Below are 27,795 nucleotides of genomic sequence, written 5' to 3' on the forward strand. Positions count from 1 at the left end.
TTAAACTCAATTCTCAATTCTCAGTTCATCAATTCACCCATGTGCCTGACCCTTCTGGGTGAAATGCGTAAGTGCGATAGTGAAATAGAGAATATACAATGGTGAAGCGCGACAGTATGATGATGAAACATAGAACAAAACAAGAGCTGTCTGTTGACAGCGTGCTCGACTATTCGAAGCATTGATAGAAGTATAGGGTCAAAATATTACCTGAGATTTTCAGACAAAATAAAAGGAACAGACAAGACAAACAATGTACCTGCATTTGTGAATTTGGATAAGTTTTGCACTATAATGCAATGTGTGACCATGTTGGTAAGCAAGTGTTCAAAGTGTCAAAGCTATATATCAAACAGCTGATAGACAAAATATCGAATGGTTTGCGAAACCTAACTAATTTCTATGTCCAGAAAAGGGCCATAACTGAGCTCAAGTCCTTGTCCTAGGTAAGTAGACTATGAATGTAAGCAAGTGGTCAAAGTGTCATAGCCATATGACAAACAGGTTAGGCATAATATAGACTGGTACGAAAAACTTCACTGATTTCCAAGTCCAAAAAGGGCCATAATTTAGCCAAAATAGTTGACAGAGTTATGTACTCATGCCTACAGATGGAAATCATGATGATAAACAAGTGTTAAAAGTTTCAAAGTCACAGGTCAAATAGCTTTGACAAAGCGTTGACTTGTATGAAAACTAAACCAATTTCCAAGTCAAAGAAGGGCCATAATTCAGCCAAAATAGTTAACAGAGTTATGTACTCTTGCCTACAGATGGAAATCATGATGATAAACAAGTGGTCAAAGTTTTAAAGCCACATGTATAATAGTTTTGACAAAACATGGACTTGTACGAAAACTGAACCAATTTCCAAGTCAAAAAAGGGCCATAATTCAGTCAAAATAGTTAACAGAGTTATGTAATCTTGCCTACAGATATAAATCATGATGATGAACAATTGTGCAAACTTTCAAAGTCACATGTCAAATAGTTTTGACAAAATATGGACTTGTACACAAATTGTACCAATTTCCAAGTCCAAAAAGGGCCATAATTCAGTCAAAATAGTTGACAGAGTTATGTACTCTTGCATACAGATAGAGACTGTTATAATAAGTGATAAAAGTTTCAAAGCCATATGTCAAACACTTTACACAAAATGTAAACTGGTACGAAAAACTTAACCAAGATTTCTGAGTTAAAAGGGGCCATAATTCAGCCAAAATCCTTGATAGAGTTATATACTCTTGCCTACAACTGGACATGGTGATGGTTAACAAGAGTTAAAAGTTTCAAAGCTTTATCTCAGAAGACTTTGCCAAAAAGTGGACTGGTACGAAAAACTTAACCAAGGTGTGACGCCGACGCCGACGCCGTGGTGAGTAGGACAGCTCTATTTATTCTTCGAATAGTCCAGCTAAAAAAGAAACGAGGTTAGCATCAGTTTACATGGTGGACCAAACACACGTGAGGGTAAACTTTTCATTAAATAATGCAGTATTCCACAATGTCGACTGCACGTGAGTTTTGCTATATGTATTTACAAAAAGAAAACTTCGAAGACCACACAAAAACAGCCGTAAAGTATCCTGTTTTAAAAGGGCTTTAATTTAACGTTTTGTTTGAAATATGAACTCACCGTTTTAAAAGTACCATATGACTACGTTGAAATATTAAAACCATTTGCATAATTCAGGGTAATATCTTGCGAGAGCAGTAATTTTCCTGTATCATTTACAGCTGGGATCTTTTTCGGTTCACACTTTGACGTACACTTTATCACATCTGTATTCACATTGAATTATAGCTTAGACAATAAAATTCGAAGAGGCGGCGATAATTTTCTTATTTCTAAATGGAGCATACTATGTTTTTATCCTACAGTATCTTTGTTTCACCTTTTTCGGCATTTGTCGTGCGTCTGTTTTTCCCCCGAAAATCGTAACCTCTCCTCGACAAAAGCACATCCGTTTTGGCCCTAACCACCATTCCATTGTCGGGGTCAAGAGTCCCACCCATCAGTAACATTGAGGTCATGGATTAATTTTGGTTGTATGGAAATAAACAGGATCATCAATGTTTTTCTAAAGTTCCTCGTTTCCGGGTTCGGTCGCGGCTGATATTCCAAGTAGTGTTATGTGCTGTTACTACTGTTTCCAGAAACCGACCTACACTGGTTGCTGCAGGGTTGGGCAAGGAGGGCATATTACACATACCGTGCGCTCGGCTTGAAATAAGTTGCTCATATTCATTCCAGGTGGGGGACTTTCGTCGACTGCCCACCGTAAACAAGAAACTTTTTTTATTTTGCAGATCCTGTTAAGCAATGAATGCAGCAGGACTTTTAAGAATTTAACATCGTAAAATCGCATTGTTATGATGTTAGAATAGTGATGGTACGGCCATGTTCCAAAAGCTCACATATTACCGGAGTTGACAATCTAAGAACTAAGCAAACGCTGAGAAAATACCCGTCGGACTGAAAAATTAGCCAAAAATGAAACTGAGTTGGGTTTTACGGTGAATCGACACAAAATGGTCATATATCGCCGAGGAGAAACTAATGACCTTAAACACAATTCTTGAACAACCTTCTAATGACACCATTTCGAAGTATTACTCAACCATAATCCTGTCTCTTATTTTGAGAAAAACGAAGGCATTTCAAAGAAAACTTTTATTACAAAAGGACACAAAGTGTACACAACAAATTATAGAGAATAAAAAGAAAATCAACAACAAATGTACTCTGAAAACAAGAACAGAACTTTATATCTATTTTTTGATTATCTTTAGAGAATTTCAAAATATAACAATTTGTTTTGTTTTTTTTTCAAAATAATTTTTTTTCATTCATTATCTAATTAAAATATTTGCGAAAATATACACAAGTTCCACTGCTATCTCATTATATCCAATTCAGAGGAATGTATTGTGGATAATTTTCTATCTTACACGTGAAACCTTTTGTGTTGGGTATACTATTTTTCTCATATTGACCAGGTGAGATTCTTGTTAAGATCTGCATACAATGTTTAGGAAACCAGGTTCTTGGTTAACCATAATTTGACCACAAAAACTGAAAACAGTTCCAATAAATTGAAGATAAGAACAATTATAGGGTGTCAGACATATTTTATATACATGTATCATATAAGGCAAAAAATATTGCTGTTTAGCATATCATTAAGTATATCTGCTTATAAACTGTAGGAATACTTTTTAGACTTCCAATTTCATCTGCTATATTCAAGAACCACATACTGTGTGAAGATTAACAACGGTCCGTTTTAATGTTCGACAAAATAATAATACTAGTTACAGGGCATCTATTTTCGGACATTAAAATATAGTTAGATGATGGGCATCTTCGAAAGCCTGGAGTTTCACTTCAGCATAATGTACTGTTCTTTTTTTTTTGTTAATCACAGAGAATGTTTTACGGATATAAAGTTTCTTTTATAATTTACGCGATAGCTTCTTTTTCAGACTCTTCTTCCTTGAGAGCGTCGTCCAGTCCAGGTTTCTCCGGAAGCGGATCAGTAATGAAAACGAGGGCGGGTTTCTTTTCTGTAGATTCGGTTGGTAACTCTAGTTCATTGTTGAACTGGTACCATTTACCGGGTTTCTGCTGACGTGACTTCTTCATCAGAGCAATGCTGGCAACAAGGGCGGTAATTAGGGCGAAAATGGCCCCAACTCCGGTAGAAATGGCGGAATACGGTGCATGGACCTTGACTGGGATTCTCTGGCCGTGTTTAAACACACTGTAGTGGCTCAGTCTAGCAACAGGTATAATCGCGATCAGTGCTGAAATTATAAAATAAATAGATTACAGATCTGGTAAAAAGACACCTTTTTTCGGCTGAAAATAAAATTCATGGGAGTGTCCAATTTATTTCAAATTCCAAGTTTAAACAATTGTTCAGACAGTTCGTAAAGTTTTCTGTATTAGCAAATTTCTAACTTTGCATGAATTAAGTAACAGTTAAGGATCTCTAAAACGGGTTGTAGCGCTTTTTAAACTTTTGCAGAGGAAGAATGACATATCTTTCGGTTAGACATTTTAATTTACATAAGTAAAATAATCTACAATTAGTCTTATTTAGCCAAATGGTCTTTTCAGGATTTTTCATGAATACGGATGGTCGATATTTTGATACGTGAACGCACTCGCACATAAAGCGGTTGTATCTTCAAATGAAGTAGATCTAATCCGCTGTTACAAATCATGAAAGCGCCGGTGAAATTTAACTGTTCTACATTTTAACATATCTAGCGCTTAATGAAGTGCATAGTAAATATCCAACTCTGAACCAGTGCATGTAACGCACTAACCGTATCTCAGAAAACGTAGAGTATATATCAATGAAATATGCAGATCTAGATTTAATCTGAATTTTCCACTGATCATATGAGAAGAGGTTCTGCTGATACTAATTAACTAATGGATTTGTTGCATATTGATCTGTGTAATTAATAAATATCTATATATAATCAAGCCTCAGCAGAAATGTAGATGCTTCAAACATTAAACAAGATAATCAACAAAATGACAAACATAATTTATTCCGAAGTGTTTTGTCTGTGTTAGATTTAATTCCCACCGACAAAAGAGATCTTATTGAAGATATAATCTTCCCCTTCAGAATTTCTAACACCGACAAGACGTGGGTGGAGCTAGTTGTCCTGTTTCCACTTTCGCCTCAGGAAAATGTCCGAGACACATAACAACAACGTACGAGCATGTGGTGCGCGATGAATGTCAAAAACACACTCCATTTCATAATGCCACACTCATTAATGACTCTGACCTACCAACACTATACGAATGTGTCCACTTTGACGTCCATCCAAAACGTAAAACATATATCAATCAAATATACCAAAACCATCATTTAAAGTTTCATACCTGCAGCAAGCATGAAGAGCACGCACATAACGGCAGCACATCTACACCCTTCGATCTTTCGGAACCCTCCGATGGCAGAGATCAAACCGAGGACCATGAAAGCCAAGACGAGGCAATTCTCTACACGCTGTTCCGTCAAACTTGCGTACCCAAAGTCTGAAGTATAGGAAATGTACAATCAAGGAAGACCTTTTTTAACTGACGTGATAATGATCATTTACAGACTGAAATTTTGATGTAAAATATCATACAAAACATGTATCTGAATATAGCATGCCTCTGACATTGAGAAACGACCAAAAACGTAAAACAAACCTCAAATACTTGTATTTAAAATCTCTTTTTTAAAAATCCCTTAATTTAAGACTGTTGATTCTATTCACAACGTCACAATTAACCCATGTTTTTGAAAAAAAAAACAACATATGTAAGTAAGTTTAAACCAATGGTCAAGTTTCATTTTCATATACACATTATTGTCCGGACAGAAATACTGTCACTGATTCAACGCAATACACGAATTAAACAGTGCACTTACTTTTGGTACTCAGCACGCGGCTAGATGGGGGTCCGGGGTTGATGTAGTCAATTGGATCCTCGTAGATAAAGGAGTTGTACAGAGCACACTTGGTGGAAATCTTCCTGCAGTGGCAGTGACCTACATCAAAGAAATATACACGTTTCAATATGAATATTCTTGATATGACATTATGTTGGGTTGAAAGTAATTTACTTTAACTACTAATCAGTTTCAACCCAGAGACACCGGTATTGTGATGTAGCATTCTGTTATCCACACCACTATATACCTCATCGCACCAGTTATTCCTGTCTGAACTTAATTCGTTTGTAGAAGTTTTCATGTTTCTCCCCGAGTAAAAATGTATCACTATACGGCTAAACGTCTTGAAAGTCTGTTAAGACTTTCTTGACCCCGGAACAGAATTGATCCTTAGGTAGGCCTACTTACACTGAAAAAAAAAATCCAATATTATCAAAACGGGCGTTATTTGACAAGATAACATTGTTCAAAGTTTGGAAAACAATAAAATCTATGGTAACCCGCAAAACGCTCAATAACATGATAATTTCCTGAAATATATGGAGGATAAACAGAGAGACAAAACAAAAGAGCACCGCCTTGCGGGTGCTGACGCTCATCTGAATTTTTTGTATAACAGAAAATTTTTCCTACCCATGATTTTTTAGTCCAAAAAGGGCCATAATTCTTGCAAAAAGCAGGACTGAGTTATGTTTCTTGATGTACAGAGTCAGCTTATGATGATAAACAACTGTTGCAAGTTTCAAAGCAATAACTTTGATAGTTTAGGAGAAAAGTTTACCTAAACATAAAACTTAACCAATAAATCTGATATTTTCTAAGTCCAAAAGCGGCCATAATTCTTGCAAAAAGCTGGACAGAGTTATGTTTCCTGCTGTACATGGTCAGCTTATGATGGTGATCAAGTGTTGCAAATTTTAAAGCAATAGCTTTGATAGTTTAGAAGAAAAGTTGACTTAAACATAAAACTTAACCAAGAAATCTGATATTTTCTAGGTCCAAAAGGGGCCATAATTCTTGCAAAAAGCAGGATGGAGTTATGTTTCTTGCTGTACAGGGTCAGCTATTGATGGTGAACAAGTGCTGCTAGTTTCAAAGCAATACCTTTGATAGTTTAGGAGAAAAGCTGACCTAAACATAAAACTTAACCAGGCAACGCCGACGCCGACACCGATCAAGTGATGACAATAACCCATCATTTTTTTTTCAAAACATCAGATGTCAGCTAAAAAAACAGCAGCTTCTAGTATATATAGGAATAGTGGGATCTTACCTTTTTTGTGTTTTTTATCATCATCATCGTCACTACTGCTGGAGTCTTTGTGTTTGTCATCATGTGTCTTCTCATGTATGCACATCGTAGAATACCAGAGTCCGTAATGGGTGCTCACCTCGAAAGTTTTAATTTTAATCTGAAAATAAAAAATTCGACACTGTTACTAAAAATGCATTCATTCCTTTAAACTTAAATTAAAGATTGAACTAACGACAAGTCTTAAGCAGTTCTTCCCCTTAGATTGCATCGCAAAACCTCTTTTGTTATTTTGTACCAAATACATGGATATTTACGTCCTTGAATACATAATTTATTATATAACCTTGACAAAGCGGATTTAGAGTTGATATCCCGAACTCGCATTGCTCGGACTGTAGAGTTACAATTTATACTATGTTCGAGAATTTCTTTCTGGTGAGAATGCATCATGCGAGGTGGATCACTAGCTGTATTATCTTGGGAATTAAATGGCGACTTCCGCACATGGTACAGAGACGGCTTGATGCACTTGAAAATACACGAACTCGTCTGTTTGTTTTTGTCTGTCCCGATATCTTCCTATACTTGGCTCGTAAAACAAAGAACACTCGATAAATATGACTTCAGTTTAGGCCTAAAAAATCCTTTGTTTCCGGTAACATGCTAAAAAAATTAGAGTAGGTATATCAGAAAAAAATATTTTTTGGAGTTTTTTTTTATTAAGACTTTTTGGAAATTATTTTTGTGCTTAAGAAATGAATACAAATAAGGGGACTATGCATTTAAAGCATCAGTAAGTTGATTTATAACATCACTGATATTGTTTAAAGCATAAAAAGTGCAGTTTCGCAACTATTTGTTAAAAAGGTGAAAAAAATATTCTCCAAGGCCATAAAACATTTAGGGTCGGGCCAAAAATTTAGGGTAGGTCGAGATACCGGAAACAAACAATTTTTTACGCCTTAAGTACGTAAACGGTTATAAAATTACCGGGTTATAAAATATTCATTCCTCTGTTAAACACGACATAACACAGTAAACCTTTAAGGTTGACTATTCAGAACATCACGCGCTGAAAGACTGACATTATGTAAATTAACAGCATGTGATATCTACGTACATTTCGATTAAATGATGCAAAACCATACAGTTTTACCTATACTGTAGATGTAATTTTAAAATAAAATGCGTCACATGTCCCGGGGCTACTTTGATTAGTCAGCCGCCCGTCAATACACAGTCATATAATGCGTTATGCAGATGAATAGTTGTCAAAAATAGAATATTTCTACTGATTCTTTAAATCGAGTGCATATCTAAGACAACGTTTGTGCGAAATCATCTTCGTCTACCGAGTAAATTTACAATACACAAAATATACATTTTTCTAACAACTTTTTAGTAAAAAGGAGTCCTCTATGGCGAAATGGTTACGGTCTCTGACTTTGAATCACATACCACTCAGCGCTGTGGGTTCGAAACCTATGCTTTCATGTGATGATCGAAGCCATCCGGCTGCCTTATGGAAGGTCGGTGGTTCTATCAAGGTGCGTTGCACGTAATGAAATAGTGGTCGGAGAGGCACCTTGGAACTTCCTCCATCATAAACGCTGGAAAGTTGCCATGTGATCTTATAATAATACCAGTGTGGTGTTAACCTCTCCCCTTCCAAAAAGAACCACTAATAACAAAAAAGAAAGAAAAAGGAAAGAAAGAAAGAAAGAAAGAAAGAAAAAGGTACTCATAAAGAGGAGTGTGTTAACTCTCTTTCCACATAAATCATGGATATTGTACATGTAGTAAACTAATTAAATATTACTTAAAACATTCGTATAAAAGCTTTATATATGGCCCTAAAATGTCTACCTACTTAACAACATCCGGGTTTAAAGATAACCTTTTATCAGAAGGATTTAAAAAGAGTATATTCTGTTTAAATCCGGCACAGGTGACAAAAACTGGTGGTTTCCAAGAACGTCATGATGTAGGCACATATATAAACCAAGCATAATCTGGACATTCAACCGTTTTGCTTCTTTTAAGAACTTTTTTTTTTTTTTAGAAGGCCTGCAACACACAATCCTCATCCATAAATGTTCCATATAGTCATCAGCGAGCCATAGCAGACCCTTTAGTATGTGTGAATGGTGAATGATTGAAAATACATGGGCCCCGTTTATACTGATAATAATTAACTTCAGGTTTGGCACAATGCTCCTATTAATCAACAGATCATAATTCAAACATAACTGTTGATTGGTGTGCATTTTAAAACAATGACATCAATTATTGTGGGATGCCCTTTATGATTTGTAAGACATATATTTCAGAAATAATTTAGAAAAGTGAGTATCGACCTATCAATGATCTGTTAATGAAAATAAGTAAAACGAGCCCACGTCCTATAGATCTAAGTTTGCCAGTCAAATGGGCAGAATTATTTCTTTCTAAAACTACTAGCTTAATTGATTATTTCAACTTAAGGTCAAACATAATATATGCCTGACAAATATGAAAAAGGTGACAGATCGACTTCATGCCCACCCTAAAAATACTGAATAATTACGTCCATCATTAATTTAAAGAAATTACAACCCTCAGTAATCTAGCCCGGCTGACCATGTTTTACAAGATCATGTGGTTTAGTTGCGGTACCAGTTCCATCTTATTTGGAAAGGCCTGTGAGAATGTCCCAGCATATGCACGGACTCTCCTTCCGTCAAGTCCATACTGAAGCAAATTACTTCAAATACTCCTTCTTCCCTTATACTGTCGTGTTGTGGAACCACCTGCCTTCTCAAACTGTACTCCAGCCTGACCTTGAGGGGTTCAAACGATGTCTTGACCCCTCGGTCCTCTCTTACCGCCCCTGAACTCACAAAGCGGATGTTTTTAACCCCTTTTAACTTGTATATATTTCGTCTTACTTAACATTTTCACACTTTTATCTTCCTTCTCACTATCTTCATTTTTGAAGCCTTCCTTTCACTGCTTTTAAACAAACTTTTATCTGGTTGTGACGCGCAACCCGGCTATTATACCCGTGAGGGGAGTCCAGCCGTATACACAGATAGTACAAATACGAAACCTGATCCGCCCCTGGTTTCCGTCACCTGATACAGGTATTGCGGTACATAACAACACAGGTAAACAGGTGAAATAAATCATTCAAAGGTTATATAAAATATAATGTACATACCGTTGTCTCCGTAATCCACTGGTCGAGAACATTGTTTTCTTCAATCAGTTCTTCCTCAATAACTTCAACTTCTTCCTCGCTCCGTTTCTTCCGTACGTCTTTCATTATGTCCAACGGGGACTGAGTAGTGACAGGTCCGAGCCCTCCGTGGTCAATTATCTGGGCCCGAAACACCGAGGTCTCTCGGGTTTCCTCCAATAATGACAGCTTCATGATGAGCCATCCTGGTGCCGCGAACCCCACCACGTGAAAGAACAGGGCTAGTGTCCCTAAAGTAAGTATTCCGCAAAGAAAAGGTCTCTTCTCGCACGCCATTTTCGTCTGTTTGTGGTTATGAAATATTTACTTCCTATGCGTATGTCGCATTTGATTACTTCCCTTGGCAGTGACACAAGGTAAAGTCATTTCATTGGTTAAAAATATATCGATTACCGTTCAGTTATGATCGATGATATATGATAGTGCGCTAAATATAGGAATGAATTAGGCCTTGTCATTTAACTGTTCGTTTTTGTTCAGTGAACAGGTGAATCTTAACTGAAATATCATCTTTTTGCAAAAAAAGCTCACATGATATATTATACATGTTATTGTTACTTAAAATAATTTGTTATATTACATACTCGTTTCTATTTCTCGTTAAGTTACGCTGGTACCGGAAACGTCAATATTTTTCCATACACTGACATCGGGTGCGTGTGTTGTTGCACTATTTTTTTTCTATTTTTCTATTTAGTTCAGTATTGTCAGTCCTATTCAGGCTATTGAACAAATTTGTGATATTTGCATAATATTTATATATGCAGATGCGTATGTAATAAAAAGGTTATTACCTTTGCATCGGGAAATATGCACTCGTTCTTCAGTGGAAGGATATTGCGCTCCTAAAGTCGCGCAATATTTCCACTGAAGAACTCGTGCACATTTCTCGATACAAAGCTAATAACCTATATGTATAAATAGTATTTTTTTTAATATATTAATCCGTTTAAATGTGATCAGTCACATTTAGGCCTAAGCAACATTTTAAGACATTTTTCACTTTTCGTGTATTCTGTTAGAGACATATTTAAGGAACAAAAATACCCATAATAATTAAATTCTTACATCCCTGATACAAAATGTACTTTTATTGACTTTAATAAATTATTGCCCCAACCCTTCCACCTCCACATCTTCTCCTGAATATGAAATTATTTTAAAATCTGGGTATTTCTTTTCATTTCAGTCTAACATTTAGACTTTACATTTGCATTTGATAGAAATAGGAAAGTTACAACAATTTGGCAATTTTTAGCTTCGGAATTCATTTACTGGTTGCCCAACCATGATAGGGAGTTAATAATATTTTTTCAAACTTGCTTATCTAATAAATTTTCAGCTAAGTGCATGAATCTTTAACAAATATAATACAATAGGTTTTATATTCAGTATACTATTCTTTTGGCAAAGATTTTTTTAAAAAAAAATATACAATGGCATACATAGTCTTATCTTGGTTTGGCAGCCAGAATATGAAAACCCAAATTTCAAAAATACCATCACGTGAAAACCTGGCTTGAATAACGCAGTAAGCGTAAATGATCAAATGTTTATGTTTCGAACAAATCCGTTATTTGACCAAAATCTGATTAACCCCCTTTAAAACCAAGCTTGAAACCCAGCTGTAAATGAGAACAAGACATATACATAAGATAACAGCAATAATAAAAGTCAAAATCATCATCATCTACTATTTCTACTTCTTCATCTTCTGTACCTACTCCTCAGTGTATAGCATGGGTATATGTCCTGGTCAAAGGGGCTCAAGCCAGATCAGAACCTTTAAGACAGGGTAAGCAGCCTGGTTCGAACCTGTGTTAGAGTTGATTTTTTCCCTATTGAGCTTAGGTGAGATCTTGTAAGGTGATCGGCAAGATTAAAAATTAATTCCAAAAAGGTTAATGTTTAATTTGTATGTTATGATGCGAGAAGATAAGCGATGGTACGATACAACTAGATCTGTCAACTATGACTTTTCTGATAGCGTAACTAAAATGCTGTGAAATCATTTAATTTCGTGGGCATGAAATTTCGTGGTTTTGGTCAAAACGGCAATTTCGTAGGGACGAAAATTCGTGGATTTCAACTTCTGAACATAAAATGAGTGGGAATTTTACGTATTCGTTGGGATTGAATTTCGTGGATTGACTCAACCACGAAATCCACGAAAATTAGTCCCCCACGAACATTAATGATTTCACAGTGATTCAAGAACTCCAGTGAATCTCTAGAGCATCGTAAAGTTCAAAACTCTCTTATCTTTTTATATAAAATTCAGTATAATCTTGTCTTTGTTGACCACAACCACCCGATACCAATAAGAAACCTAAACTTTCTCATACCCCATTCACGCACCCAGTATCACTCAAATTCTTTCTTCTCCGGCACCATCAGATACTGGAATGCTCTTCCCATACATATTCACATACTAGAGCTCAGTCTCCCCTTGTTTTTATCCTTCTTTTAGCACACTTTATACTGTTCTGTATCTTTTAAACCTAACTGTTTTAACTTTGCACAATTGTAAACTACCACACTGTTTTTCTAGACTCGCGCCTCCCAATCATAATCGTGAACGATTGCTCGGGAATAACATGTAGATGTAGATGTAAATTTGCATACAGTTCACTTGGCCATGATTTCTGGATTCCTCACCATTATGTACTAGTCTTGGCAAGTTACTGACAACCATTTTGTAAAATTGAAAGTCTTGTCAGGGATTCAAACCTATTTCTCTTTTGATAGAAGCTTTGTGCTTTATATAATGTACTGAGCTAACTGCCTAGGTCATTTTTATTTTAAATTTCAGCCTTTTTCAGTATTTTTTCATTTTACAGATCAACCACTGAGGAATTTTTGGCTTGATTGCAATGACCTTATACAGTAAAGGGATTTTCCAGGAATGTCTATACACCACAAGCTGGATTTTTTGGGGGTTTGTAATTTTCTTCATACATTTTTACAGTTACTGTATTGCTATTCTAAGAAACATAAAGACATCCTAAAATAACATAAACATAAATGATCCAACTTTTTTCATTCTATTTTAAGAGAAATGATTGTAAGTATAGACCCATTCAACAAATATTATAGTATATTAAGAAGTGAATAAGTAATGATAAATAATTATTAAATATATCATATATGTATTTTCATAAGGAAATTATTTTTTACAGTATTTGTGTTTACATTAAGTTTGATAGCATGAATTGTGTGTCTATTATAGTATGTCAGAATCTAAGTTAGCTTATGTATTCTTGAAAATCTACTTCTTCTACTTGAAAACTGTAATATTCTTGGATGAGTATATACTTATCAATCCTGCTTTCATTCAGCTTAAACAAAAAGACGCTCTTACTTAAAAAGATGCTTTACAGTCTTATATTCTGTAAGGTTATACTTTAATATCTTAAAGTGAAGTGCTTATGTTGTTGAATTTTTGTTTTGCAGAGATGCAAGAAATTCAAGAAAAGTACTTTATGAATATGTGAATGGGAATGAAACAGAAGGAATCAATATGTTCTACTGATCATCCAGCTGAATTCATGCCTATTGCATGTCACAAAATACTGATATGAGCATATAACTCCATATTGCACAAATAAGGTAATGTTTCCTGCCCCAGGCTCATGACCTGAAAAGGTGAAATATTCTGATTCAAAGTGCAATTGTGTTTCAAGAAAAAACTGTGAGATATGTTTGGTAAAAGTATGTTTTGTTGAAGTTAAGAAGCTCAATTTTAATTGTTCTAACAATACAGAATTTAACTTTATAAACTTTCCAAAACTGCATGCATGAAATACTAAGACATGGATAAGTCTGTTGGATGAATCCTAGTTGTTTCAAAAGTACAATGTGTGTGACATTAAAATATAACCTTTGGAGGAAACATTTTTTACAATCAAAACTGCCTTGCAAATGTAGGAAGGATTTTTCCAGAAATGGCCATAACAGAAAACTACCAATATTGCAGAAAATATTTGTTACTGGCTAAATGTAATAGATTTTATTTAAATAATTACTTGTAATCATGTAAATCCATGTTTATAATTGTATAAAAAGATATTTTTACATGAAATTAGCAGAAATAGCTAATTTTTGTTGCAAAATATTGTGAGTTGCCATGGTAACATAAATTTGACTTAAAATTTGTTTGATTATGTAGACAGCATGTTTCTTGTTTATATTCTGCTAACCAGATTATTCTCTGCAAGAAAATACCTTTTTTTCTGTAATCATTGCATCAACAAAACATGTTACAACACAAATCTGCCTTAAAATGGCAGAGCTGTAATTTAGACAGGCATATCAGGAAAATATGTAGTTATCAAAGACAAATTATATTACATGAAATGATGTTTGTTTTTTATACATGATTATAATTGACCGTTTTTGGTGTAAAATAAATATATACTGAACAGATACTAAGTGAAAGTTCTGATTCTTTCTGGAAAATTTTCAAAAATACTATTATTTTAAGAAAATAGTGCATTGTTGCCATGATAACGTCAATTTGACTTTTGAATTATTTTGGGTATGTAAACATCTTTCTTGTTTATATATATTACATTTGTTAAGCTGTATTATGTTAGTGAATATATTTTTATATGTAATAATTGCATCAGCAAACCGCTATGTTACCACACAAATCTGCATTAAAATGGCAAGAGTTGTAACTGAGACAGGCGTATCTGACAATCGTGTATTTCTCAAACAATATTACATTAACTTGCATGAAATGATGTCTCTTACTTTTCAATAAGAAAGCAGAAAGCTTTTGATGTAAATATATGGGAAAAACACTTCAAATATTCAAATTATTACAAAGAAACTGACAAAAATGTTACTTTTTGTAGGAAAATACCACATTGTTGCCATGGTAATGATTCACTGATAAGTATAACTAAGTTTTCTGATATTTTAGCAAACTCACAGTTGATAATAACAGTCTAATAAGTATATCTTCTTGTCTGATTGTCTTTCTTACTGTTTAATAGATAAGGTGTCTTTAACAATAATAATAATGTCCTAGTTTTTGGGATGTTATCTAACTTGATATCAAATAAAGCCAGGATAAAAAATGTCATAAAACTTCGTACATAAAAACAATTGTCTGTATACTATTTCTGTACACTAGAAAAAGTTAATTGTGTATGTTATTCACATTCTAGATGTTATTTATTGCTATATTCATCAAGGGACTATTTAAAAAGAGGTTAAACAACAGTGTTGCTATGGAAACGATTTTTAGAACAAAAAAATGTTTGATACTAATGAAAGAAAGCGAGAGAAAGAAATACATTTCATTAATTGCATGTTGCCTTTGTTATTTTATTTGTTTGTCAAATTGCAGATTTTTACTCGGAATATGTCAATATGTCAGATTAGCCAAAAAACCCATTTTTGACCAAAATCGCATTTTGACCCAAAATCTCATGCTCTGTCACATATTATAACATAATGATTATCATGAATATAATATCTTTGTCAACCGGAACATAACTTTTTTTTCTAGTCAACTTTCATAATATCTAATGTAAACTACATAAATTGTTTTGGCATTTCGGTACATGTATTCAAATAAAAGAGAAATGAACAAGTGCGATCAAAGTAGAGTAGTAATTTTGTGAAGATTGTATAAATTGTTTTATTTTCGTTCCTTTAGAGCAGTTCGTAGCAGAAAATCTCTGTTATTTTTGCAGAATGCTGAGGTCAGCTTGGGTCAATGTATTTCAATCTAGGGTCTAAGTTACCGAGTTGACAAGGCTATGGTTAGCCTATGGGTAGCATACCGATTTGGGGTATTGCTTTCAGAATTTTGAAGCTGATATAGATGGGGGGTTGGGGTGTCTTCTTGTTTTCTGGACCTTACTTAGGATATTTGGAGGTTAAGAAGATATATACGTCTCTGTATTGTTATATATGTTATTCAATGTTTTCTAAAAACACACTGACTTCTTCGGTACAAATGGGATGAGGTAGTAAAATAATTGTAGTTTTATCTTTGTGTAATTTTATATTTTAAAAGAAACAAAATTTCTTGTGAAAGTCATACTGTTTTTTTTTATTTGGCATCATACAGTGCTCAAAATACATGAAAGTGTAAAATCATTGTTCATTGAGGAATTTTATCCTAAATGTCCGTTTTCTTGATAAAAGTTGGTCAACATGGACAACTAATGGATTTGTTCGTAAATTTAACAACTGATCATTAAAATATAGGTCAGATATTCATTGTGGTTGATTTTCCTAACCTGGTTGCCGAACCAAGATAAAGTTATTTCAGCATGTAGTATGAATTAAGTAAACATATACTTTGCCTAAAAAATAAAATGAAAATAAGAACTAATGTATTATGCTATTGACAAAGATATATTCAGCCGAAATTCCTCAGAAATGAAAGTTTGTCAAATTATTATTACTCAGTCCCTTTATCCATCTTTGTTGCGCAACCAAGATAGACAGGAAATAAAAGAATTCAGAAGTAACAACAAAGCGGCTGTTTTAAAACTTCCTTTTTGGTCCAAATAATTAGAATATTCCATTATCTATCAAACAAAATGTAAAACTAGAAATTATGCTGAAATCAAAAGATATATAGTCAATTAAAAAAAATGAAATTAGATCTGTGAGAAAATTTCTTGAATTGACTGGCATTTGTCACTATTACATAAAATAAGAGAGAATCACAAAAATCTTACATTTTGCGAGAATTTTTTTATTAGTTTAGTGGCAAGTCTAGTGACTGACGCCCTTTAAGCGGGGTTAGGGTAGGCGGGCGTAATCATTGGATGGAGTTTGCATCTGTCCAAGAAATAGTGCATGTATCTCAGTCTAACTTTGGACTAGAAATGTGTCCATTAGATACGGATGCTCCAGCTATGTGATGTTTGGAAACAAAAGTGTGAGTCCTGCGAGTAATGTCACTTTGATAATAGAAAATTTAGACCGACCTCTAAGAGTGAACCTGATCTTTGAGCCAGGGGTCAAGACCTTGCAAGGAATGTGTCGCATTGTTGTAGTGAATGTCTGTGTTAAGCAATTTGAATAGCATTCAGTATATAAAGAAGTTACAGACCGGTCAAGAATACGATCAAAATATTTGTCGTACAGGAGTGACCTTGACCTTCCAGCACAAGATCTGGATCTTGCATGGGGCATCTTTTTCACACACACATACGCATACACGCGCGCACAAACCGGGGAACACTTTTTAATGCATAATTGGGTTTGGCACTGACCCTTCACGAGAAAATATGTGAGGTTAGTGACTGTATCATAAACTGGGGACGAGGCGTTTCCGTGGAGGGTCTCTAACATCCAATAATTGATTTATTTCACCGATCATTTACTAGTACTTTTAGCCTAACCCGACTTGAAAATTGACTGAACCCCCAAAGAAATATAGGGAGTCGCCACGTCGCCTCCTTTAACCAATGAAATTGTTAGAGTCTTGCTGGGGAAGCAAAACAAATGCCCACGTTCCTCATACTGAGAAATTTTCCTCACTTATCAGGGGAAGGAAGTGTGCAAATACTACGATTAAGTCAATTTCGCTGTTAGCGTTTTCTCCCCTTAGCGCTTTGATAACTCTTATCTCAAACAGTGATCAAGTAACAAGACTTCATCTCTTACATGCTTGCCATTCAATTATTAATGGTTTGGGCGTAAAACAGTTGTTTGCTTGCGTTTATTACATTTTCCGAATGTATAGACTCTGATTCGACGGTCCTCTGGTACCTTTTACCTTCGTTATCCAGGAAAGTGACTGTGAAAAAGAAAATAATTTTCCTTCTTTGATGATAATTTTCCATTTCAAAATATACACAGATAAAGTCAACTCTTATAAAGATATATTTTATTATACCAAAATGACATTTGTTAAACAATATCAACACTGTTATAAAATTGATTGTTCCTTTTAACAGTTAAATCGCTTTTTTTTTCTACCACGCCGATAACTTCAATTCAGAAATAGATTTTTGAATTTGAAACTTTTAACGTTTTCTAGCAAATGTGCCTATCGAGTCCGACTCTAATCATCGTCCAGCAATGTCAACCGAAAACATCCGGTATCACAAGACTGAGTAAAACTTGGAACAAAATAAAGAAAGCGAAAAATATTACATCAACGAAGTACACAGTAAGCATTAACAATACAACAATTAAACATTTAAAAAGTATCAAGCAATCACTATATCGGAGATACAATTCACTCTCAGGACAAACTTAAATAACAAACTGATGGTTACAGACCTATAAAGAATCAAGTTCGGGAAAAGTCAATTGTGTCTAAGGAAATTGCCGATTGGTCAAAAATTTATGCAAAAGATAAATAAAATATCAGATAATTTATAAAACATCCTGAAAATCTTTTGGCTTTGACAATTTATTGAAATGATTGGATATTTACTTGAAATATTTTCCTTTTCGATGCGATCCGTAGAAAAATCACCTAGCAGACAGTGATGAAAGTGATGTCATTCAATCACCAATGGGCTCGGTGTAAACATTTGTTGAAAGTGTGTGTGTGTGTAAGTGTGTGGTATGCGAATTGAAGTGCGGCAAAACTGTATGAGAGCTAGGATGGTCACAGTGACACTTAACATAAAACAGGAAATCTATGCACACCGAACTTTAGGTATGTAACCTGAAATCAAGCTTTAAATGAATGTCTTGTACACGCTTTACAAAACGAACTCATCAGGCTCTTCTTCCGCTTCCGGTTTCTTCACTTCTTCGACTGGTTTGATGTCTCCAAAGTCACAGACGTCATACAGTCCTGGTTTCGCCGGAAGTGCTTCTGCAGTGAAGTATAAACCGGGCTTTTCTTTGTTTTCCTTGGGCAATTCCAGTTCGTTGTTAAACTGGTACCACTTTCCAGCTCTTTCCTTTCGGGTTTTCATCAAGGCACATCCGGCAACAAGGGCTGTGATAAGAGCGAAAATGGAGCCGAGACCAGTGGCAATAACAGAGTATGGGGCGTGCACCCTGACCGCTGATCCTTGATGATGTCTGTTGACGCTGTAGTGACTAAGCCGGGCTACAGGCACAAGGGCGATGAACGCTGAAAAAAAAACTCCTCTGAATTAACAATCTTATGGAACAAAGATGACTTCAGAAATGTTCCATAAACGTTTCCTTCAAAAAAGAGAATGATGTAGGGATGGGGACGACAGAACTTCTATCCCTTACCCGTAATAATAATGACCCTGACTTGTGACCTTGACTTTTGGCCAACATGGCTGACTTATGAGTTCTGCACATCGTCTTGATGAGGTGATCATTTGACCAAAGTTTCTTGAAAATCCTTCAAGGGGTTTAGAAGACACAGAGCGAACACAAAATGGAAGGCTCAAACCTTTGACCTTAAGTTGTGACCTTGACCTTGAGCCGAAATGGCTGACTCATGAGTTCTGCACACCGTCTTGATGAGGTGATCAATTGACCCAAGTTTCATGAAAATCCTTCAAGGGGTTTAAGTTATATGGAGCGGACATAATTGCTACGGACGGACGGAGACCATTTCTATAACCCCCACCGCTCGTGGCGAGGGAATAACCGCGAACAAAGCAATATCCTTGTGGATAAATATAACATACTTGTATTTGTTTTTTATAATCTTTTATAAATTGTATCAGCTTTTGAAATGAATATCATCTCTTTAATTAATATATCGATTCTTCAAGACATGTTCCCAAAGGAATGCATTTCAAAACGGTAATAAACTAGAACTTCTATGTGAGGCAATTGAATGAAACTTGAGACGAGAATCTTTGCTACTGCGATGTATCAATTTCTTGACTATATATATTTTTTTCCATATCATATGATAGTCATATTATTTTATGTCACGTGCGAGGTCAGGCTAATCCTCCAGATAAATCTACTGTATAGCTGCGGAATTATTATTTTCAACACTGATTAGGTGTTTGTCATTTACATGAACTCTCATTATTTACATTGTATTTCTACAATAGAGGCGAGGGTTCTAATGCCTTTCACTGTTCTACACACAAAATGACATTATTAGTATCCCCTGTATCAAGTTGGCGCGAAACGGTCTAAAACGGTATATTTAAGAAAAAAACTACTGCTGAGCGCTTCAAAATAATTCCAGTTACAAAACGACTGTAACTGAACAAAATCTGTTTAAAATTAATCAAATTTCAGGGCATGCTCAGAGGCAGTCAATCAGATGCTCGGGTTTTGAAACAAGTCACTACGAGGGGGAAAAACTGCTCTATCACCCATGATAAATGCTGAACCTATTTTGCAACTGAATACATTATAGACTTAAACGCACATTTAAGTCAATGAAATGTTTTTTTTTGATAATTCCTCTTGTATTAAAGTTTTTATGCCGTTTTCTTAGGGTATTAAACAATAAGCGAGGTCAATAATCAGAAATCCCCGACCACAACAACATTATTGTCATTATCTTGTCAATCAATGTTTCCATGGATATGACTATGCGACATGTAAATTCTTATACAGTGTTCCCATAGTAACATCTGTGATATATCGAGTTGTTTAATATCTTATATTTTACCTATAATCTCCTTTTGTTTGACAAAATGTTTTGAAACGGTCGTAAATACGTTACTTAAAATTGGGGATACCGAACTTGGTCAAAGGCTATCGAGACTGGCTCGGTCTGGCTTGATTTGTTTGTTTTGGGTATAACGCCGTTTTTCAACAGTATTTCAGTCATGTAACGGCGGGCAGTTAACCTTATCAGTGTTCCTGGATTCTGTACCAGTACAAACCTGTTCTCCGCAAGTAACTGCCAACTTCCCCACATGAATCAGAGGCGGAGGACTAATGATTTCAGACACAATGTCGTTTATCAAATAGTCACGAAGAACATACGCCGCGCCCAAGGACAGAATTCACGACCCCGCGTTCCGTATACCAACGCTCTACCTACTGAACTAAGCGTGCGGGCGGGGTCTGGCTTGATAGGGACGGGCAGAAGTGTTAGTGTCAAAGCATATCACACAACAGAGGCTGCTCCTGGTGGGAAGTCTCTGCCATAAAGGGAGGAAAGGGCGGCTTTTATCGGGGCGGTTACAGGCTTAAGCCCACCCACAGGGACTGGAGGCCGGACTTGATAGGAAGCCTCTTTCATAGAAAAAGGGAAGGCCGGGTTTTATGGGAGTGGTTAAAGACCTAAGATCATCCTACAGAGAGTTTAGAGTGAACTTCGTGAGTAGCCTCTTACACCGCGCAGTCTGGTCAGGATCCATGCTGTTCGCTAACAGTTTCTCCAATTCCAATAGGCTTTAAAAGCGAACAGCATGGAGCCTGACCAGACTGCGCGGATGCGCAGGCTGGTCTGGATCCATGCTGGTCACACACCCACTATGATGGTTTTCCCATGGCACAGCTCATTTATTAAGATAAACCCACTATACATAAAGTAGACTTTTTTTTCAATGTTCACTAAAACCCATACTTGAAAAAATTGACTATAAGCGGGCCTTTTTACGTGAAGTGTCGCATTTGTCTCTTCTTCCCGATTCAAAATACTCTTTAAATGTACATATATACATTTTAAAAGAAAATGGGGATTTTTGCATGTCATACCACGGGCGATTTAGGTTTCAAAAAGCTTTTGTAATAATATATAAGGTAATAATATCTCTCGTCAATTAGAGCCATGTCGACTATGGAAAAGTACCAAAATGACTTCATATTAAGTTTCATAAAACCTTTGAAATATTATAGTAGTTATGTGGAAACATGCCAAATTTGGTTACAAAATAATAGCAAGTAGATACAACATACAAAACAAGTCTTATATGTATTTATTCTTGTAATGCGTCATGCCAAAAGGGACCGTCGTTGAATTTAATGAATTTCTTTGTTTTTCTTTAACACTCGCTTTTTTGTTTTTATAGAATAAAGTAATACGGAAGTACAGTATAAAGTGTTTTTAAGCTTACCGGCAAGTAACATGAAGATAACACAGGCACCTCCGGCACATCTGCACCCATTGACCTTTTTGAACCCTGCGATGGCAGCGACCAAACCAAGGAACATGAAAACCAAGACGAGGCAATTCTCTACACGGTGTTCCGTCAAACTTGCGTTGCCAAAGTCTGCAAAAAATATGAGTAATGAATACCCAATTCTTAAAAGTAATGGACGCTGTATTTTATAGTTTGCTTTTAACTACACCTCGCTATGAGTGAAATAAGTTATGCACTAATAGTTGCGGGCATTACGGACGTTCACAATTCCGTTTTACATATGCTGTATACAGGGACGGCGTCGGGACACTTCAGTTTTAAGATTTTCACTTGCTTCCTTCATCAGATAGAATGACTTATATTTTTTTAGAAAGAATAAGAACAAATAGAATTTAAAATACGAGAACGAAAGCACTAAAACTTACTTTTGTAGCTCAGGTAGCCGCCTTTGGGGGTAAAGAACGAAAAGTCTTCATACATAGATGCATAGTGTAAGGCACATTTTGTCGAGATCTTCTTGCAACGACACCGTCCTGAATAAAAATATAAAATATAAGTCGTATATACACTATATCAAGATGATGGTATAACACTACAATGTTTTGAAGTTAAAGGGAAAGGCAGCGTTGTTGTAATGGAGGCCTTCTTAGAGACGTGAAAGCCTTGAAAATGAGAAAACTATGGACATTTGAATATTTGACCAAAATGGCGTATTAAATTTATTTTTAGAGGTCTATTTGTATTGCATCGTCTTAATTCTGTAAAATAATTTCCTTGCTTGTATGAACTAATTACCACGCTTTGCAGTTTAAACTCGAGAGACTTTAGAAATTTATAATATTAGGGATATTTGCTAGAGTGTGTAAATCGCGTCATAAAACACTTAACTGACTAACTGCCTCCATGCGGGGTTAGCCATTTTCAGAAATATCTGGTTCAATAGCGGTCAGTTTAAAAAATATCTGTAAGCGATGTGGCAGTCTTCACGAAGGCCTTCATATCTAATCAACTTAATTTGGACATTCCTTCCCGTCTGAACATCATAGTTAAAACTGTTTAAATACCCATACAACATAGCGTGTGACAGTAAATGAAAACATTTTAACATGAAAACAGTTTAATCCGACTAAGACTGTCTCTAAGTTTAGTTTATGACATTGGAACCTTTTAAACAGCAATCCGCAAGTGATGAACAAGGAATACATACGGTCGGTCAGAAAACAAAAAACATTTGTGCGACAAAGTTACCATTAAGTTGGGGGTTTTTTTATCAAACGCGGTGTATGAATACAATAAGTGAATTGTATTATGTGGTGCTATACACTTATGAGCATTTCTTTTGGTCAAAAGTTGTTTAATTATGATTTTTTCTGCTTTCCTTTGCATTTAATTTTTAGCAATCATTTTTAAAGAAATACTTGTAGTTGAAATTGTTATTTTTTATTGTTTTAAAATACGTTGGTCAATTTTCTTTTTTGAGGTGGAGTATTACACTGTTATTCTTTATTCATAGAAATGTTTAAAATTCTTCAAAAACTATTCATTTTTACAAACAGTGACTTTGGTCTTCTTTTGGGCACTAAAATATCAAATGACCACTATTTTGATTGTTGTAAGTTCATATACATACCTTTCCGTTCATGATCGTCTTCTTCACTGGATGATCGATCCATGTCCATGTGTTTTTCTTTTGAATCGTGGTCTCCCATTCTCCCTTTATAGACACACACAGTAGAATACCAGAGTCCGTAACTTGTTTTTACATTGAAACTATCTTCTGCCTGAAATGACCAAAAAAACCTGAATTTCAGTCCGTAGCTTTTTTTTTTTGTACATCGAAAAATGTATTTCTGACTAATTTTCAAAAGACTGACAAAGTCGACAAAAGTCCAATTTACGGAACTGCTTAAAATAATCCCAGAGTCCGTAACTCTTCGGACTTCTACAGCCCATATTACTGGCCGGAATGGTAAAAAAAATTCAAAAGGGCCTTATTTTTTAGACTAACGTATTTACTAAAACATCAATTGTGGAGAAAGTCCCGCAAGTTTATTTGAATACGATCAGCCACTGCTGTCAGGATTTTCGACCTAGTCAGCTGTCAATGTCCGTTCTGGAAGGAAAGTATATCGCAACATCCCTTCAAGACCGATTCTGGATGATCCTTATTTATTTCAGCTTATGTTGAATGGGAAGTCTGACTCAAGGTGTGAGCCCTACATGATATTCTAGCTATACAAACTTCTTGCGGATGCGACATGGCTCTAAGATGCAACTTACGTACCAATTAAAAAAAGCTTGTATCCTGATTTTACGGACGAACAGTATTTTCTTACCTGAATGCATTTTCCTGTTTATAAAGTGGTTAGATACTTCACGACTACTAAGTTTCATAAGGAATTTTTTATCACGCAGTAAAAGCGGTATTATCATGTATTTAAAATGTATCTAGAAATATCCGAAATACATGAATCTAGTCAATAATCTGACATCTAAAAGAAAGCAAATACCGTAACTTCCATCATCCAGGCGCCAAACATCATCTTTTCCTTCATCATATCCTCTTCTCCTTCCAGTTTTTCTTGTAGTGCCTGTTCTGTAGTCGGTCTAGGCATTTTCTTTGGCGGGCGATGAGTTCTATCACCGTGATGGTCAGGTCCACCGTGGTGGGGCCCGTCGTGGTGCGGTCTGTGGGGTGGCCCTCCATGGGGCGGCCCGCCGTCGTGCGGCCCGTCGTGCGGCCCGTCGTGGTGCGGCCTATCATCATTTTCGTGCTCTTCTGAACTGCTACTATCACCGTCATGATCGGATCTTCTCTTTCTGAACAAAATGTCCGGCTCGTCATCCTCCGCCCCCGGGGGTACAGTAACGCCACCGTTATCGATGAGTTGTCCCTTCATTGAGAAGAAGGAAACGTCCTCCACAGACCGTCTCATGATAAGCCATCCCGGTGTCACAAAACCAACAATGTGGAAAAAGAGAGCTAGCGAACACAAAACAAGAATCGCACAAAGATGCGACCGTTTCTCGCACGCCATCTTAATCATACAACGGAATGTCCTTTTGCACTGTTCCTACGTAAGTAACGAACTGGTATTGGTAAGCAGTTCCCTCGCCACTGCTGTAAATCGATTGTTACCTACAAGGTACGCAAGGCTGGAGGAAATCAATTGCAGTTAAAATCACTCTTTTGGGAGAGTACTGCAGCAAAACGTTTGTCAATGGTATTGATTAAATATTTCGTAAAACATAACTTATTTAATAAACACACATGTATGTAAAATGTTTGCATGTGTAAATTGACTACACATTGGTGAAATGTAGACATATTAAATGTTTATTTTTATTAAGAAGACAGAAAAATAACTTTTGAATCAACTCCCAGCACACTGAAAAAAAAATAGCAGCTCCTACTGCGTCTAGACTGGTTTCTGATAAAAAAACAAACTTTTTTTTTCTGACAGGAACCAATACCAATATAACTATGACAGTGTCGCCTATCCGCTTATTAACCTTACAATATCATGATATTTTCAAATATTTAAAAAAAATATACAGATAATAGCATCAAATGCATCATACGCAAACATATACATGAATGTACGAGTATTATTTTCACACACAACTTCAACGATTTTTGAGGTATTACGGCGATTTTCGAGCATTTTCAGATATAAAAAAAATGGTTCTTCTGTTTTAACAAAACTTCCAGTAATTTACTGAAAGATGCCCGCAGACAGTATCATATCACTGTTCAATTTCCCCCGGAGTGCTTGCACATTTAACGTACAAATCGTGACCTGACAGTTTATAAATAGATGCGTGATCTACCCGTCTAAAGGCTTAATAGAGCATAACATAAAAAAATAACAAAGAAGTTCATGTCTAAGTATGGTTACAACGCAATATATCGTGTTCTAAAACGTGACATCTCGATGAGAGTCATATGATTTATTTTCGTACTTTTGGAAAATTATACATGTATTTTGTCTTTCTCGGTTTCAAAGTTATGTAACAATAATAATGATTTTAAGTTTTTTGCTAAAAATATTCATTTCGATGATATGTCTTGTCATAATGTACCTCGTGTGTTTTATATTGTCTGTATATTATTACATGTCTTTTGTGCAATTTAAACTATGTTATTATGTACATTACAAAATCTTGGTTAAAATTCTGATTTTTTTGTCAATCAAAAAGCAGAAACTATAAATACCCTGTAAAAAGTAAAGTAAAGAGTTTGTTTGTTATAGTGGCACCCCTACTGAAAGGACCAGCCAAGTTGGCTTATGAGACACCTGTATACATTGAACAGCATTACTTCCCGAATCCTATTTTTAATGCCAGGCACCTGGCACCAACCGGTCTCTCTTCAGTAACAAGATCCGCCTCTGACAGGGCTCGAATCTTCGACCTCCCGATTGCGGGACAGTACGCTCCTTTAGCAGCGTTGAGAATCCACTACCGCTTCACATATGGAAATGTATTGTTATATTCGACCGATGCGTGGGAGAGTAGCGGGACAGGTGCCTCACCGCAGCTCGGTATGTTTCCAAGGAGTTCGGGCTTTTTCATAGAGATCATTAATTACATTCAAAACAAATGTAAAAAGTCGGGTGTAAGTATTGACATAAACGTGGTATTTAATGGCTGAAATGCATAATCAAATTAATATTAGATTACTAAGATGTATAACTAGCATAATGTTTGTCAGGCTTCCAGATATCTAAAGTTTTTTTTTTTTTGTTTTTTTTTTTTTGTACAAACATTTCGCTATCTATTACAGATATATGTGTAGCTAACTGCTTCAAAGTGCGCAGTCTGAAAAAATATTTCAGATATCATTTTCTGAAAAAGAGTTTTTTTTAGCTGAATAAAATTATCATGGGTAAAATATCTGGAAAAAATGGAGACAACTCCGCTAAAACTGTATTGTAGGCTTAGGTGGCTATGTACATAGTATCTCTATGCAAAGCATGCACATTTTACCTCTAGGCACGAAAAATCATGCATAATTAGAAGCAATTACGGCAGAGATCAGCACTTCGAAAAGAAAATATGTAAGGATAAAATTATTTAATGTCCTGGGGGAAAGTGTGACATTTTTTTTCTGGTGAAATTTGTCAACAAACAGGCGATTTTTTTAAAAATGTTAAAACCCACAGAATTTCACACGGTAAAATATGTTGAGAAAGCTACTGCTGGAGAGAGAATGATCTCTGCTACCTATATACATATATATGCGTCAAAGTATAGGAAAACTATCTAGAAATATGAGAAAATCAAAGAAAACAATTTCAGGACTGTTAGATGCATGACTGTGTTATCATGTATAGCAGGTAACATAGATAGGTTACTTTTCTATTGCACTGGTACAACATGGACAGGATTATGATTGACAAACGGTGTTCACTCAATAATTTCACTCTATAAAAAGATTGTTTCCCTTGTGTAAAGAGGGCTTAATAGGGTAAGTATCTACTAAAAGGATATTTTGAATCTGACAACTTACATCAAATTTGATTTGATGTGATGACTATGTTTTTAAATCACTTTCGATATATTATTTTAATCAATTTTAGCTTGTCTGATCTTTGGGAAAAAATCTACGAGATTCGGTGGGCACTTGATGGTTGGCGTTGGTTTTAAATTTTGTTTACATCCACTTTTTCTCAATTAAGTTTAAGAAATATACATTTGAAACTTTGTGCTTATTTGCCATCACAAAATGAGTAAGTAGGCCAAGAACTATAACTCTCACGTACATTTTTTCAGAATTACGGCCCTTTTTGTACTTAGCAAAATTTGAATTTCTTGGTCAACAGTTGCTGTTAGCGTAGAAATATCTTT

General features: G+C 35.5%; 2 protein-coding genes across 2 annotated transcripts; both read right to left on the bottom strand.

The window, feature by feature from the left end:
* Nucleotides 1–2,662: 2,662 nt before the first annotated feature.
* Nucleotides 2,663–10,285, bottom strand: LOC123549252 (uncharacterized). Its single transcript, XM_045337178.2, has 5 exons — nt 9,929–10,285; nt 6,748–6,886; nt 5,451–5,570; nt 4,913–5,068; nt 2,663–3,810 (listed from the first exon to the last, which is right to left on the bottom strand). Exons 1-5 carry the CDS (start codon nt 10,241–10,243, stop codon nt 3,467–3,469), a joined length of 1,074 nt encoding a protein of 357 aa, XP_045193113.1. The 5' UTR covers nt 10,244–10,285; the 3' UTR covers nt 2,663–3,466.
* A 7,526-nt stretch (nt 10,286–17,811) lies between these two features.
* LOC123549251 (uncharacterized) lies at nt 17,812–25,091 on the bottom strand. The gene is made up of 5 exons (XM_045337176.2): nt 24,456–25,091; nt 23,576–23,726; nt 22,371–22,478; nt 21,919–22,074; nt 17,812–19,037 (listed from the first exon to the last, which is right to left on the bottom strand). The coding sequence occupies exons 1-5, from the start codon at nt 24,990–24,992 to the stop codon at nt 18,658–18,660; spliced, it is 1,332 nt and encodes a 443-aa protein (XP_045193111.2). The 5' UTR covers nt 24,993–25,091; the 3' UTR covers nt 17,812–18,657.
* Between the last annotated feature and the right edge of the window lie 2,704 nt (nt 25,092–27,795).

The sequence above is a fragment of the Mercenaria mercenaria genome, chromosome 6 (genome assembly GCF_021730395.1).
Source record: "Mercenaria mercenaria strain notata chromosome 6, MADL_Memer_1, whole genome shotgun sequence".
Taxonomy (NCBI): Eukaryota; Metazoa; Mollusca; class Bivalvia; order Venerida; family Veneridae; genus Mercenaria; species Mercenaria mercenaria.

Coding starts and splice junctions, on each gene's coding strand:
- LOC123549252 (XM_045337178.2), bottom strand. CDS start 10,243: ATGGCGTGCGAGAAGAGACCTTTTCTTTGCGGAATACTTACTTTAGGG. Junction 5,069..5,450: donor CCGCGTGCTGAGTACCAAAA/GTAAGTGCACTG, acceptor CCTATACTTCAG/ACTTTGGGTACGCAAGTTTG. Junction 3,811..4,912: donor GCTCTTCATGCTTGCTGCAG/GTATGAAACTTT, acceptor TTATAATTTCAG/CACTGATCGCGATTATACCT.
- LOC123549251 (XM_045337176.2), bottom strand. CDS start 24,992: ATGATTAAGATGGCGTGCGAGAAACGGTCGCATCTTTGTGCGATTCTT. Junction 22,075..22,370: donor CGGCTACCTGAGCTACAAAA/GTAAGTTTTAGT, acceptor TATTTTTTGCAG/ACTTTGGCAACGCAAGTTTG. Junction 19,038..21,918: donor TATCTTCATGTTACTTGCCG/GTAAGCTTAAAA, acceptor TTTTTTTTTCAG/CGTTCATCGCCCTTGTGCCT.